At 49.8% G+C, this 16805-nt stretch overlaps 1 protein-coding gene across 4 annotated transcripts in view; it reads right to left on the reverse strand.

Annotated features, from left to right (window-relative positions):
* The window catches only part of dbn1 (drebrin 1), a 64654-nt gene extending 51166 nt beyond the window's left edge, over positions 1 to 13488 (reverse strand). For 3 of the 4 annotated variants that reach the window (XM_018728539.2, XM_018728540.2, XM_018728541.2), the window contains exon 1: positions 13314 to 13471. In XM_018728539.2, the coding sequence (XP_018584055.1) occupies positions 13314 to 13396 (83 nt within the window). In that variant the 5' untranslated portion in view covers positions 13397 to 13471. Of the gene's footprint in view, positions 1 to 13313 lie in introns of all 4 variants that reach the window. The other variant, XM_018728538.2, reaches the window with a different exon arrangement.
* Between the last annotated feature and the right edge of the window lie 3317 nt (positions 13489 to 16805).

The raw sequence follows: 16805 nt of genomic DNA on the forward strand, positions 1-16805 counted from the left end.
AAAAATTACCCAGCTCTGTAAATGGGTCAAAATATGTAAGATCTTCACCTAGTAGCAAAACGGTATAAGGTACAACCTTATCCATCACTGAGGCTCCACATGCTCCTCAGTAAAGAAGCAGAAAGTAGATCAGCGATCAGCGTAACTATCTTGCAAGTGAAAGACAATGGTTCAAATCCCACCTCCTGCTGAGGTACCGCCGGCCAAGGTACTTGAATTTAAATAGCAAAAATCACCTACAAACGAGCAAATAATTGCAAGTACCTTCATACCGTAAGAGGGTTTAGACAAAAGAATAACTAAGTGTACAAAGGTATCGCTGGACAAAGACATCACAAAGCAGCAGCGGGAGATCATCGTCTGAGCCCTGCAGGCTGCTACGGATTCGTACTTTTTTGTTCAGGGACGGAAACGCGGAGAGGCTGTTAACACCGTTCCTGTGAATGGAAGCGAGAGGAGGGGGCACACGGCTCCGGAGCTAACGGGTGTAGCGGAACCGGAGCACCCACGCGCGGGCCAGAAGAAGGGCCGTTTCGGATTCACGGACGCACCCTAGAAGAGCCCCTCCCTCTGCTGCTCGTTCGGTGCCGCTTCCCCCCCACCCCCGCCGCTCCAGAACACCCCGAACGCCATCATACAAATCTCTGCCCCGATGCGATTAATCCCAAAGCTTTCATCCAATCACATATGAGAAGCAGATGTCAGGAGCGCTTCTGCTGGGAGATATAAATACACTCAATTTTTAAAAAGATTTAAACACATTTTTCGACAGCTACTTCATTTACCGACATACCGACGGCGGCCGTCGGTTTATAAAAAAAAAAAAAGAAAAAAACGTCTGGAAAGAATTCCAGATATTGCTCCCGGAGAGCCAAGAATCACTTTCACATAATGAGAATGGGGAGCGTACTGCAGAACTGCGTGCAAAACAAGGTCCCGCTCACAAGCCGTGACACAAAGCGCCGCCGCAGGCCGGGAGGGCTCGGCCGGAAAAAGCGGATCCGACGGGCCTTGCGTCGCGCTTTCCTCAACCGGTCGTCTCGAGGCCTCTTTCCGTCGTCTGCGACGCGAGAAAGAGAGGGAACGCGAGACCGCGAGCGTCCCCCAGTCGGTCTCTCCGGTTAAACAAACGCCTGCGGAATGAAAGAGCTCCGGGCGATCGCGCCGTTAGCAAACAAAGCGGCTAAGGAGCCATTTTCTGCCGTAATGAGACGTGGACGAAAGAGGCGTTTTGACACGATGAGACAGCGATCCGTTGTGCGTCCTTGAGAAACAGCCAAAGAGCGGCAAAGGACCAGCGATCAGAGCTGGGACGGTTTCCCACAACGTGAAAAATCTACGGAAGTTCCGCTGTAAGGAATCTTAGTCAAATGATCCCGAGGAGTTACGGGAGGGTGCGAGTCAAATTCTTCGGGAATCTCATCCGATTGAAAACGGCGACCTCGCTTTTGGGGGGATTCTGCGGAGGTTAGGAGCCTTCCGCGAAAACAGGGCTTAGATTTGGGGTTCGGGTCAGCGGTACACTTAGGGTTCGGGGTTAGGGATCGAGGGACAGAAAAAAACGGTTAAGATTAGGATTTTGTGTCGGAAAAGCATTTTACTCTCGTTTTAAAAAATCTGCAGGCTGTAATCGCGCACATGATAATAAAGATCAGAAAAAAGTCATACAGTAGCGGCGGTAACAGTAGAAACACCGGCGGGCTCCTACTGCGGCATTTGGATCCGACCCCAGAGGAAATCGAACCACTGAAACAGGACAGCTACGCTCAGACTGCCAGTTTTAGCCTTACATCCCCTTTGTCAACACAATAAATCCTCTATTTCTGACTAGGGAGGAACATGGAAAATGATGTTTAATTATTGAGCAGCATCCTTGCGAGTCCCCCCGAAAGGTGGCACTGGTTATTTCTGGTCTGGTCCTGCTTTAAAAACAATCTGGCTGCTTTTCTCTGTAATTACAGGAGCGCCGGGGAGAGGTCACGGCACAAAGCGTCTCCATTTACCCGTCGAGCCGCCCAACATATTGTTTCCCGGAGCTCCTTTGTTTCCTACACGACGAGGCGCTCGGCAACCTTGGGCGCTCTCCAAAAACGTGCATTTTTCACACGTTATTTTTCTGACCGGTGGCCCGTTCGCCGTCACCCTCTGGTGACGCTTTCAATCGCAGCCGAAGCTGTAGTCTTCCAACGGTGGATCGGCGCACCAAGAAAACTGCGCTTATTATTATTTTGCACAAAAATGCCAGGTGAAAGCTTATTACTAGCAAAATCTTTCATTAGGATGATGAATATGAACATTGAAGTCCTAGTAGGCGACCTGCAGTTGTACCCTTGAGCGTTTAGAGCTGCCGCCTTCCACACATTTACATATATTTATTCAGCAGATGCAGAGGGGTGCGGTGGCGCAGTGGGTTGGACTGAGTCCTGCTCTCCGGTGGGTCTGGGGTTCAAGTCCTGCTTGGGGTGCCTTGCGACAGGGTGGCGTCCTGTCCTGCATGTGTCCTCACCCCCACCAGCCTTATGCCCTGTGTTGCCAGGTTAGGCTCTGGTTCCCCGTGACCCCGTCTGGGACAAGCGGTTCAAAAAATCTGCGTGTGTATATGTATTTAGCAGGTGCTTTTCTCCAAAGCGACTTCCAATGAACAAAGAAAAGAGGAACCGGATTTGAAACCCAACTCCTGCGGTCATAGCCTGAATTGATACGCTGGGTAAATCAGGGTAAGTTTGCTTTTGGGGAAAAGTGTCAGCTACACAAGAAGTGTAAAATAGCCCCAGGTGAAAAAAGTTTCTACATTTGCAAAAGGGAAGAACTGAAAGAAACATAAGTCATGGTGAATATTAACAAAAATGGGACGCGTGAAAGTTGCTTTAGTTGACTGCGAGAACATGAGGGAGTCTGAGCATCGTTCACAGCGGGGCTGTCGGAGGGCCGCTTAGGTGTCGGCGGCATTAACGAACGTCAGAGCATCGACCTTCTGGGGCGCGAAGGCAGGAACCGGAGTGGACGCGACCGCGCCGAGCACAAAGTCCTGAGATTTCCTGGAGGAGCGGCGGCCGAACCGGTTGCCCGCGGCTACACCTTCCTTTCCCGGAAAGGTCTCTCCGGGAAGGCCTGTCGTAAGGATGGATGAATACGAGACAAAGAGCTCTGTGATTCGGGGGAAAATCCAGAAAACAGCCCCTCCCCGGGGAGGACGAGGAAGGAGGGGGAAGACTGATTTCGGAGGAGGTGTTTCCTGACGGGAAGTCACCCGTGTGGGAAGAACCGAGACGATTCACCTGAAACTGAGCTGAGATTCGGCAAAGGAAGCGCTTTGTCTCAACAGCCCGAGCGAAACCGCAAGATGCTGCGGCAGCTTCCGCTTCCCTTCCCTTCTGTAGCTCCTGCTGCTGTGGGATACTGAAAAGTATTACCAATTTAAATATTCGAATTTGGGGTGGAACGACAGGTCGACGGACGTAGCGGTGTCGTCTCACGGCTCTGCGCTCCTCCATCTGAACCCACTCCAGTTGAGTCTGGGGCCACTTCCATTCCTCGGGGTTCATCCATTACTCCTCTGGGTACTCTGGTTTCCTCCCAAAAACAAGTGGCTCGGGTCAGCCGCTAATGAGGAACTGCCCTTACTGTGTGACTGTGTGTGTGACAGAGTGTGTGACTTCACTGTGATTGCCGAGGGGGAGTGTGCATCACAGCACCCATTGGGAAATACGCAGTAAATCCTTGATTTAACGGAAAACTGGGGGAGGGGTGTCTGATATTGCTGAATGTCTGTGAAATCCAAATGTCCATAAAATAGCTGCCATATGGAACCAAAAGTCTATATTATAACAAATTAAATATTCTGAAGCACAATGCCCCCTGTGCTCATGCAAAAAACACAAATTTGCCCGTATATTTCCATGTATGCATTCAGCTGAAGCTTTTCTCCAAGCAACTTACTGCGTTAAGTTTTTACCCATTTAGACAGGCAGGCAATTCTGCTGGAGAAATCCGGGGCGAGTACATTGCTCAGGAGTACCATAGCTGGTGATGGGATTCAAACCAGCAACCTTCAGATTCAAAAGCAACAGCTCTAATCACTTTTCTATCAGCTGCCCGGGATAACATGTCTATATTATATTACATATATCATATCATGCATTAGAAAATAACAACAACAACAGCAACAACAATATTATTATTATTAGTAGTAATAATAATAAATATGATTTCCCTCACTCTTTTAACAAGAAAAAACTGAATTTTATGTACTCTGCTTTGAACAGGAATTACTTTGCTCCTCTTCCACATATCAACCAGACAAGTACCTAAAATGAGGATTTATCTGAAAGCATCTTTATGCACCGATCCAATATCAATAATCACATGTCAAAAGCACTCTCTTACTGTTCCAGAGTCTATACTGGAAAGACAGGGTTTGCAGTACAGTACAGTACGGCCTGGATAGGATACCATGCCACGCAATGGGGAGGTGTGCATTCCTGTTGGAGCTGCTGTGCGGGGAGAGAAGTGTTTAATGGAGGTGGGCGGCTGTTTACTGCAGGGACTCAGACCTGTAATTACTTTCAAAGACCCTCGCGGACCCTCTGATTTGTACCGAAAAAACAGGCGAATCTCTGCCTCCCCTCTGCTCCTGTTCTCATCGTCCCCGCAGCAGGCCATTAGAGGCTTCGGGAGGAAGAACAGCACCGTGTCTCCCTTTTCTCCCGTCTCTCCGCGCAGATGCGAGCGGGCAGCCCTGTTGGGGGGGGCTTCCTCGGCGGGGGGAACCGTGGGCAGAAGTGCCGAGCAGAAACGCGGACGGACCGCGACCAGCTCTGCGCAGACATGGACTTTGCTCTTAAACATTCCCTTAAAAGTAGAAGAGCGTCGTGCGGAAACGGACGCTGCTCCTATTTATTTATCTTTAGCTGTTTATGTATTTTTTTAAACAAGGAGCCGTGCCTCAGCTTTCGCTTGCCTCCTTCCCCAGGGGTGCGAGACCAACGGTGTGGCCATCCGCGCGAGGAACGGCGCCCCGAGCCCCCCGAGGGCAAGGGCAGGCCTTCCGGGACAGGTGAAGCGGTGGAGGAAGAGGAGGAAGAGGAGGAAGAGGAGGGTGAGAGGAGGAATGCGCATTCCAGGGGTGACTTGTTCATCACTTGAGAGGCTCAACGCATAGATGAAGCCTTGGCACCCTTGATCAAGGTACTTACCCTGAATTGATGCAGTAAAAATTACCCAGCTCTACAAACAAGACAGCTGATGGTTGTAGTGGTTAGAGCTGCAACATTTAGATCCAAAGGGTGCAGGTTCAAATCCCACCTCTAGCTGTAGTACCTTTAAGCAAGGTACACACACACACACACATTTTCAGAACCGCTTGTCCCACACAGGGTCGCGGGGAACCGGAGCCTACCCGGCAACACAGGGCGTAAGGCCGGAGGGGGAAGGGGACACACCCAGGACGGGACGCCAGTCCGTCGCAAGGCACCCCAAGCGGGACTCGAACCCCAGACCCACCGGAGAGCAGGACTGTGGTCCAACCCACTGCGCCACCGCACCCCTTAAGCAAGGTATTTACTGTAAAATTACCCAGCTGTACAAATAGCTAAATTATTGTAATTAGCTTGACATTGTAAATTAAGCTAAATGAATAAACTTAAATGGGTAAATCACTCTAAGCAGCTTGGTGTACAAATGGTACGTTGCTTTGGAGAAAAACATCAGCGAAAATGAATAAACGCAAATACGATTTAAATGTAACCCGGTGTTCGTACCATAACCTTACAGTCTCTTCGGTGGAAAACATCAGATAAACGAACAAACAACAATAAAAGCGGGCTACTGTTTGCATGGGGGGGTGCGGTGGCGCAGTGGGTTGGACCGCAGTCCTACTCTCCGGTGGGTCTGGGGTTCGAGTCCCGCTTGGGGTGCCTTGTGACGGACTGGCGTCCCGTCCTGGGTGCGTCCCCTTCCCCCTCCGGCCTTACGCCCTGTGTTGCCGGGTAGGCTCCGGTTCCCCGTGACCCCGTAAGGGACAAGCGGTTCTGAAAATGTGTGTGTGTGTGTGTGTACTGTTTGCATGGGCTTTGAGGTGAATGAAGTTGCTTCATTTTGAAAAGTCGAGAAACGCTGCGAAAAAGAAAGCACGGTGACCATCGCATTGAGGACCGACAGCTGGCCGAGCGACGTTCTGCTGGCCTACGGTGGCGTAGCCGGTCTTTTCACAGGGCTTCCCGTCAGGTCCATTAAGCCCTTCCGAGCGCGAGAGCCCATAATCGCTGCGAGCGGCCGAGGCTTTTCGAGAAGTCGGCTCTTCCCCGAGCGCCAGTAAAACGGTATTAAAAACGCAGGGACGTGTGCAGCAGGAAGGCCGCGCTCTGAGAGGAACGGAGCTCGCGGAGACGCGCAAGAGCCGCGCGGAGACCGCGTCTTGGGTCCCGTCAGCCACGGGAGGCGGACATGTTTGCGTTCCTCTAATGCCGGGTTTGGGAGCCGAGCGCAAGCTGGCGGCTAAATGATTAGTCCGCGCTTTGAAGAGGCGCCTTTTTTCCGACAAAGTCCTGCCGTTCAGACCCTCCCGTCGATAGCTCGCCGCCCTTCCGTGAGCGAGGAGCGGGAAAAAAAAAAAAAGACTTTTAAAAAAAAATCCTCCTCAGAGGACACGGTGACACAAAACCCAAACTGTGTGGATTTAATTGATTAATCACTTTCTAATTGCGTTTTCCCCCCAAAGTAGATCACGGCCGTATATTTCCAGAAGCGGATGCTTTTCCTTTTCGTTATTTCGGCCGGGCAGCTCCCTCTCAACGAGAGTTGCGCCGCCAGATTTACGCAAATTCCAGTGCAACAACTTTGACATTTTCTAGGCCCGCGGCAGAACCGCACCGCCGCGTTCGGGCCGATTCCGAAGGCGGCGAGTCCTGATGTTATACGCACGAACCTCTAAACGGAGCGGGCCAGGAAAACGGTATGGAAGAGCCTGGCCACTCAGGACCATGACAAAAGTACCATCCATGAGTAAAGAGTCTTAGAGCGAGGGCCCAGAGAACTTCACTGTACACTGGACTCTTTACTGAGTCTGCTCCTTCAAATTTGTATTTTTTCTTATTAAAATGGGTGGGAAAACTCCAGCTTTGTGTCCAATATTCAGGAATTACTCCACTGCAGCTCAGGCATTTTAGAGAAGCACAAAGAGTGTATTATTATTTATTCATGTAGCTCATGCTTCACTCAAAAGCAGCTGTCGATGTCTCCTACATTACAGTGATTTACCCATTCGTGCAGCTGGGTCACTTTTACTGGAGGAATTCCGCACGAGCACCTTGACGAAGGGTACGACAACTAGGGTGGGCATTCGAACCCACATTCTTTGATGGCGAGCCTCTAACTGCTACACCGCCTGCTGCCCTACACCCATGTGCATCAGACCTGACTGAGTAAAGTAAAATGTGGTACTCCACAGCAAGGAAGTTGTTTTCAGAAAGAAATCCAGTTTTATAAGTTGGTTAAAAAAAATAAGTCAAATAGATAAAAGATGTTAAGTAATAAAATATTAATAATGAGAGCTGTCCCAGTGTCTCATGAGCAAAATCTGAGACCTCTGCTTCCTTTATGAGCTGACAGTAAAATCCAGCGCTAGTCTACACCTTCTAATTACTCGGGATGCCTTCTTTGTTTGGAAGAGATGACCACAAGAGCGCCCGCACTCGGCAGGTCGACCCTACTGACACGGTAGCGACCGCACGGTCACGGTCGTCAATGGTCCTGTTTATAAAGAAAACCCTAACTCCCCGTCTGCTCTTGTAATGTCCCGGCAAGAGGACGGGAAATAGAGGAGCTTTGGAAACCACTTTAGAAACAAAGATTTTTCTCTATTAAAGTAAGAATACTGTTTCATAATTTTGTTTGACATCAATGATATTTCCGCATTTCTTGCAGTATTATGAGCTCAGTCTCCAGCAGGAATCTTGTCTATTAGAGCACCACGGTTTGACGCTCCCAGGTTGCTAACAGACATGTATAAGGCTCTGGACCCCACTAAGACACAGCAGAGTCCTGGAAGCAGGAGGCGGAGCTGAGCATAAAACTCCACCCCAACAACTCAACAGTACTGATTAGGTGTCAGTAGGGGGGTGCGGTGGTGCAGCGGGTTGAGCCGGGTCCTGCTCTCTGGTGGGTCTGGGGTTTGAGTCCTGCTAGGGGTGCCTGGCGACGGACCGGCATCCCGTCCTGGGTGTGTCCCCTCCCCCTCCAGCCTTGTGCCCTGTGTTGCGGGTTAGGCTCCGGCTCGCTCCGACCCCGCTTGGGACCAGCGGTTTCAGCCAGCGTGCGTGTTTATGTGTCCTTAGAGGAAAAGAAATCAGACACAGAGCAGTAAAGACATTTATCAAATCGCTGGCGGCTGAAGTACCCCTTACTTACCTAATTAAATGAAGGGAAACGAAAAAAGTGTGACACCGGCCCAAATTAAATGGATGATAACCAATGATCTGCTAACAGAGCATTCAATATTTCGGTACAGGAGACTAGTGAGCCGTGCCGAGTTATGAGACGGTGTTAAGCTGCTTATAATAAATAACCCATTCATACAGCGGGGTAGTATTTATTGCATCACTTTAGTGTAAGTTTTTTGATCAAGGGAACCTGGGACAGAGAGGGAATAAGCTCGGCGTCCATGTGCTTGGGAGAGTGAAAGACAATGGCAGCAATCGCGCGAACTTTATTTCTTTATATCATAAACATCCGTGAGCTAAATGGCCAAAACATCTCCATCCAAAGGTGTCCTACTAGACGCCATGTTTCGTGGACAGACGTCGTGCCTCCGCAACCCTGCTTTGGAAAGGTATTCATAATGGATGGATGAATGAGAATATAAAACGTAGGTAGAAACAATAATTTTGTCACAAATGCTATAAAATGAACCAAAGTATCTTCTGTTTTGGCATTTTAATTGAAGTGATATGGAGTATTTTTGACCCAGGCACCAATTATTTTTTCCGGAAGAAAATAACGGCAGTTTCAGACCTTCTAAAGTGGAATTCGACTAGCAGGGTGACTTCCCTGAACAAACTGAAACCGTTCTGTGAGGAACGCTGTATTTTCATGTAGGGCGTTGCCAGACTTGGCCCTGCGCATTGTGATGATGGATGCTGGCCAGGATTCGGGGGAGGGGAGCCCAGGGATGAGCGGCTCGGGATTCTCCGTCTGACCCCAGACAGGAATGCGGAGATCAGCCCCCCCAGGAGCGATCGGGGAGCGGCCTTTGCCCACAGCGTTCCTTCCCATTAAAACCCCACCAGCGATCGTGGCGAGGAGCGACGCGGAGCGAGGGGAGCACAGACACAACGCTTTCACCTTTCGAAAGAAGAACGCGCCACGCAGCTCGTGCGATGATTCCAACATTTGTGGCACAGCCTTTTCATATAGAAAATCCACAGCGCTACCAAGTCGATTCACCGAGCACAGAGCGCACACTGGTCCTCCTTGACATCACAAGCAGATAATGTGTCCAAATCAAGCAGTTTAGGGCAGAAATGTGTAATTAGGGCCCATTAGGAAACATCACGGGGTGAGCGATTACACTGTGAGCGCGCCGACCGCCTCGGTGACCCTTTTCATAGCGGTCAACACACCCTCGGCACACGAGAAGTGGTTCTGGCGTTTCTGTTCTCGCGATGTGCCCAACAGACGTGATGTTCGTCACCTCCTTCACCAGACTGGAGTGACCTCGGTGTGCTCCGTCTCAGCATCTCGACAAGTTCACCAGAGCTCACTTGTGCAGTTTCCTTTAGGATTAATAAGGTTTTTATCCATCCGTGTATCTGCCTGTCAGTGTGTCTGTATATCTAACTATATCAGTGTGTCTATCTATGTGTCTGTCAATGTCAACATCTATCTATCTATCTATCTATCTATATCACCGTGTCTGTCGATGTATTGATCTATATCACTGCATCTGTTCATGTACCTCTGGGGGGTGCGGTGGCGCAGTGGGTTGGACCACAGTCCTGCTTTCCGGTGGGTCTGGGGTTCGAGTCCCGCTTGGGGTGCCTTGCGGTGGACTGGTGTCCCGTCCTGGGTGTGTCCCCTCCCCCTCTGGCCTTACACCCTGTGTTGCCGGGTAGGCTCCGGTTCCCCGTGACCCCGTATGGGACAAGCGGTTCTGAAAGTGTGTGTGTGTGTGTGTTCATGTACCTATCTATATCAGCGTGTCTACTGATGTATCTATGCACCAATGTATCTACTTATGTATGTATCTATCTGTGTGTCTACCCTATCTATGTATCCAGCTATGCTTTTATCTATCAATATATCTCTGTATCTGTGTATCTATATGAAGGTAAGACAAAAAAGTGTTGACAATAATTTGCATTTGACCAAATGTTTAATACTCTGGATACTTTTTTACATACCCTTGCAGATAAGCACAGCAGTGCTGTTTTGTGTTACCGGAGGATGATGCATGTGGACCCATCATAAGAGCCTCTTAAACCTTCCATGAGGGAATGATGGTTCAGAGACGACTGGCAGGAAGTGCGGCGGGGGGGACGGGGGGGGGTCATCTGGCTCTTCCATCAAAGCCTAGTTCTGGTAGACGCCAGGCTCGGGTGGGTGCCAGCGCCTGGTAGATTGCTGGCTAGCGCTTCACCCGCGTGCATCGGACTAGCAGAAGCAGCGCAGAGCGGCTGTCTGTCTCTCAATTATCCTCCCCTGCGCTCCGGGTTCAACCGGGGGGAGGAAACGGGGTCGGCGAACTGTCCAGACACAACAGTCGCGTCCAAACTGGCAAACAGAGGAGTCTGAGGCCTGTCTGGCAATCATGCGGGCACTTGGGGAGGGGAGGATGTCAATTATCTGGATATAATCATCACTGTGGAGCGTGATCAACGCTATTCTCATCGCTATTAAAAGGGAAAAATGAATGTGTTTATAACCCCCCTCCCCCCTTTGGGTATGTCACTTTTTTCCTCAGGGTTGCATCATTGTTGAGCAATGAGGCGATCTTGCGAGGAACAAAGGTTGGAAACACTAAAAATGATGGCTCTGTGTGTTTGTGTGTGTGTGTGCATGATGGGCTGTGTAACTAGATAAGTCGGGCAGGGGGCAGTGGGGTTGAGGTCCAGCGGTGGCTGGAAGATCCGTCTTTGTTCTTCTCTCTCACGTGCTGAAAACCGGGGCACTCGGCAGCACGCAACAGTGCCCGTGTAGGTGTAGTAATCCCACACGTCAATCGATGGCACGGGTTCGGCCCAGGGCGTGCGCCCCCAACTGACGTCTCAACGCGATCTCGCCTTTTCGGAATCCGAGACGAGATAAAGGAGGGAACCTTGGAGTCGGATTCTCCTGCGGCATCACAACAAAAGGTGGACTTTGAAGAGCTCCATGTCCATACCTCAAAAAAGAGCCCCTACCTACCCCAGCCCCCCAGCCCAGCCCAGCCAAGCCCACCCCACCCCCAGCCCAGGCTACCGTGCCTTTTCCTTTGTGTCGCTCCATCCCCCCGGAGCGAGCGCTCATCAAACACACCGTTTGCACTGCTCCAATTCCACGCATCTCGGGACTCAGCTGTAAATAACTCACTATTCAAACACTCCTTATAAGGTAAAAAAAAATGACGGGAGTTGGAAAGTGGGAAAGTTGGTAAGAAAATACCTAAAACATCTGATCGAAGCCATAATGTATCCTAAAGAGCTCACTTTTTTTCTTAAAGGGGGGCATGTTTTCGGTGCTGCCACGACATTTAGATCCAGCTTGAATAAACACTAAAACGCGTTCCATGTGGAGCCTGTTTTAAATTAACAGATACTAGAAACAGTTTGATAAGATCTAAGGGAAACATGACCCTTACAGGTTATCGCAAAGAAAGGAAGAACACTTTCTGACTACCTTCCGAAGTGGTGCCGGAGACGAAAGAAAAGCAAGTTAATGGACCACGTGCACGGACAAAAGGAAACCCCCGAGTGGAAGCACGGCCCAGCAGGATGACAGAAACAGTCCGCGATGCCACGGATCTGATCCGAACACTCGGAGACACCAGCGGGCCCTCACAAAAGCGGGCTTCTCTCGGCCCCATCCGGTTTTGCGCATGAGATCTTTCTCCGTCGGGGATAAACCGAAGCTCATTTGCACCTTGGCTTCGCCTAAGTGGCTTTGCCACTGAAGTCCTCTACATCCACTATATAACGCCTCCTAATTTAATATGGGTTTATACCATGTTAAAATCAGAAAAGGCACCAATTAGAGGACTGATGCAGCTGGCACACACCCACAGCCCGGTGGTGCAAGGAGGAACACTGGTATAGTGCTGGGTCAATCCCTCTCGATGGGGGCAGAAGTGGGATAATCCTTTATTCACAGTGCAGTAGTGATACGGAGCTTTGCCTCATGCAGAAAATGACAAGGATGGCTTGTGGGGGGGTTGGGAGGGTCCATCACCCACTGCAGCGCCTGCTTTGTGGTACAGTGTGCCGGCAATGTGCAGTGTGTGCCGCTCCACACACACACACGCACACACACACACACCGCAGCACTGATAAGTGTGGATCCTTGAAATCTCCATGGGAAGGGGGTGCTTGGGCCAGTGCTCAGCAAGAGGATGAGTCCCCCCACCCCCCACACATATACGTGCAAGACAGGCGATTTAACAGCAAATAACCAAGTGGGGGGTGAGGGTTCTGATACAGAATTAATAAAGAAACGACCAGAATGCCAAAGAATTCGGGAACAGAAGAATCGAAAGAGGAACCACAGTGAGGAATATGGTAAATAAGAACGACGCCCCTTTTTACACACCATTTTACTGCTGTGCTGTCATCCAGAACCGGACACACCGCGTGGCGCCCAAGTGCGCCGCATCCGTCCCTATGCTACTACTGCCATTTTATTTCAATCCCTACTTTTATGAAATAATGTTTCGTAATCCATTTTAATAATTAATGAATCGCATGCAATCGCATACGCGGTCACCGCATCATGCGGGAGGGTGCCGTCGGGACGGCCGGGTACCACAGGGAGGGATGCTGCGCCCCTTGTCACAATGGGGCGTGCGGGCGCGCGTGCGTGCGTGCGAGCGAGCGAGCGAGCGAGCAAGCGAACGCGCGCGCGTGCGACGACGATGCTGCTGGAGCGTCTCGCGCCCGCATCTGCACGCGCTCGTTCGGGTATCCCCTCCTAACAGCCGCAACGCGGTGAAACGAAAGAACAGTCTGAACAGTGAACGGCGCGGCAGCTAAAACAAGAAGAAGAAGAAGAACGGGCAGGAGACCAGTGGTGCCGCTGTTCTGATTTAATATTTTAATTAATTTTGCTTTTTAATTTTTTGTGCCTACCAGTCGGTGTCCGATGTCTCGCTGATGACGTCCTGGTAGGCTGTGAGGAGAGACAGCCTGTTCTTGCTGAGGTTCACAGCCATGGCGCTGTGTCTCTGCCAGCATCCAGACCGGGAGTAATGATGAGGAGGCTGTGGAGAGGCGCGCGCACTCGTGCCCGGGACTGAGCGCCGAACAAAGAGACACGGGCTTTTCGCTGCGGTCCAGCCCCCGCGCGCCGCGCGGTCCTAGCGCCGGGTGGGGGTGGCGCACGAGTGAGCAGCCGCCGGGTCCTAGTGCCGCCGAGGACTCGCAGAGAGGGTCGCGATGGCCGGGCGTAGGGCACAGGAATGAGAGACACGCGTGTCTGGCCAAACAAAGCGCACTTCCTCCGATGGGCGCGAGGTTTCGCATAATTACACCATTCTGACTGTTTAGTTTTTACAACTCCTGTCCCACCGGTTTGTTGAACTCATTTAGCATTGTTCAAAAATAATAATCGGAAATTGAGAACTTCACACAACCATTGACATCCATCCATCCATCCATCCATCCATCCATCCATCCATCCATCCATCCATCCATCAACCAGTCTGTTCAAACATGCATCCATCTTTTCATCCATTCATCCATCTGCACTAACATTAAAGCTAATCGCTTTGCTGATATTGTATGATGTTCTGCAATAATCAGTTCTGCACTTGCCTCTTGACCCTTGGTCTCTCATTGGCTAAGAAAGCCCACGTCACAATCCTGGACTGAAGGAGGGCCAGTTATGTGTGGGTAAGTATATGAAGGCTAATTTCCCTAAACCCCCACTTCGATGAATCCCTGTGCGGCTCCCCTCGACTTCTGACATCATTTGGAAGATAATAATTACGCACGCCCTGATAACACACATCTGTGTCTTCGCTTGCAGCCACTCAACGCAGCCCTGCAGGGGGGAACACCATGTCTCCGGGGGGGATCTGGAATTCTATTAGAAGAGCCCAGAAGCCCCTGGAACCCGTCCTGCTCATATAAACACTGCAACCTTTCTGAAGCCTTTCTGGCCATGCCTGTGCCTATGTTGCGTGGGGGCTTAGACAGTACCATGGTGGCTCAGCTGGTAGCATTGGGGCTGCATACTCTTGGGCTGTGCATGTGGGCGTAGGTTTGAATCTAGCTTGGTCTGTGTGGAGTTTTCATGCTCTTAGAGTGTCCCTCTAGGTGCTCTGGTTCCCCGCCCCCCCCCCCCCCCCCCCACAGTCCAAAAACATATTGCAGATGGATTTCTGGCTCCGAATTCCCTGCAGTATGTGTGTGTTACGTTGCTCTGCTGTACAAATGGATGAATGAGTGAAGGGTGTTTAGTGCAGTGTATCTAACACTGTAAGCTACCTTGGGTAAAGGTGTCAGACAAAATACTGATTAATAATCAGTGCTGGTTATCTCATCAGGTTTAGCCTCTAGGGTCTATGAAGGTATGGAAAAATATTAAAAAGCAAAAAAAGAAAAGAAAAAAGGCTGTGAGACAGAAATTTAATAAACTTACGATTCTGAAATCACATTTCAAAAACACAATTCTAGAATTTCTAGGAGTTTCCCAAGAAAGTTTCTTTCTTCATCAGCTTTTTCATCAGTCACATGGTTTAACATTAGAATAGTTTAAAGGGAACCATGTCAGTCGATGTGACTCAACTTGCACTTACTCCTCTTGTTCCACATTTTGGAGTAAAAGTACCCAGGATCCATGAACACCAAAATCCAACCCTGTTCATAAAAGTATCTGCTAACTGAAATTAATAAATGTTCATATTTACCATTTGGTTCATATGGTGGAAAGAAACAAAGTAACTGCACTTAAATATTACGTGTCTGCACCTAAGTCCCTCTTTCTGCTAATGTAATGCACACATATTTTCTATGAGATGTACATTGCTTTGGAGAAAAGCATCTGCTAAAGGAATAAATGTAAATGTAAATATGAAGCTTTTACACCTTTTTGACAGGGATGCAGCGGCGCCCTCTACAGGGTCCATTGTCCATTACACCATTGCCCTAAGTCCAGGCCTGCGCCCGAAGAGAAGGTCCTTGGCCCTTGGCCCTTGGCTCTTGGCCAGAGCAGCTTGCCCACCACAGCAGTGGGTAGAGAACAGCTGTGCCAAAATGCACAGTGGTGCCACCTGTTGGCCCAGTCTGGATAAAAGCGCCTTACAGGGAAAATGTGGCACCATTCCGGATACATTTACATTACTTCATTTAGTTGAAGCTTTTCTGCAAAGCACCTTACAGTGTGAAACTACTTATAATTATATACCCATTTATACAGCTGGGTAATTTTCACTGGAGCAATTTTATAGTAAGTACTGCACTCAAGGATACTAATGCTGGAGGATGGGACTCAAACCTGTAACCTTTGGGTCCAAACCGCTACACTGCCAGGGGCTCATACATACTCAGCGTAACAAAGCAACCTCTCACCTTATTGCACACACACTCACTCAAACCCCCCCGTCTCGCCAAACAAGGACCCCCTTTCCCAAGCCCACCCTCTTCCCATGAACCTCAATGGGTGAATGTTAATTAAATATCCTTATTTATCCAGCTCCAACCCCACCCAGCGCGCTGCAAAGGTTCGATTGTGCTCCTCCACAGTCCAGACTGTCAGAACAAGACATCTGTCGGCCGGGACTTGGGCGGCGATCCAGGCGGGGTGGGACCCACCGCTGCAGTGGCAGCCACATGCTTGCCCCGCTACAGCAATGCGAGGAACAAAAGGCTGCCTGGCGAGTGGAATCTGGTCCAAACAGTCTGGCTTTGGTGCAGTTGTTTACCCGGCTGCTCAGTCCATCAACCGAGACTAGCGCAGCCACATCTTGTAGGCTACTGAAACATTAAATGATCCTGGCTGTTCTTATTGTATTCATTTAATTAATGTTTTATTGATGTATTAATTTAATTAATGACAAACAAAAATATTTTCATAGATTTCTACATGATGGCTTCAAAATAAAAGAGGAAAAGTCTATGACTGTGAAACAGGACATTAATATTAATATACTGGCAAATATAGCTGGTCCCAGACTGTCTTATTCTTCCGCAGAAAATAATAATTGAAACCAGGCTTCAGTTTGGTCAGAACCACACATTTAGTCCCTCCCCCAGATTCTGAGGCTCATCAGTGTTGTTGACCAGTCTGAATGCGGTCAGTTTCCATGTCAGTGTGGTCCACACCTAACAGATCCCCATGGAGCACGGGGGTGATGAGTGACTCCCGTTAGTGCCCAGTTGCGGTGGGATTCCCAGACAGACTCCAAAGGGGAGTGGCTAGGGAAAGAAACAAACACATGGCCGATGGCTCGTAAAAGAAATAACTGCTGGAAATTAAAGAGCCGTTAGCGAAGCGGTCGGGGTTAAGGAGCAGTAGGCTCAACTCGACAGCCGTCGGAGAGAAAGGACACGATTAGCCATAGCTCATCGGTTGGACTTCAGCAGGTTTCCTGTTAATATCCTATTGTGACTTTATGTACA

Source organism: Scleropages formosus, chromosome 14 (assembly GCF_900964775.1).
Source record: "Scleropages formosus chromosome 14, fSclFor1.1, whole genome shotgun sequence".
Classification (NCBI taxonomy): Eukaryota; Metazoa; Chordata; class Actinopteri; order Osteoglossiformes; family Osteoglossidae; genus Scleropages; species Scleropages formosus.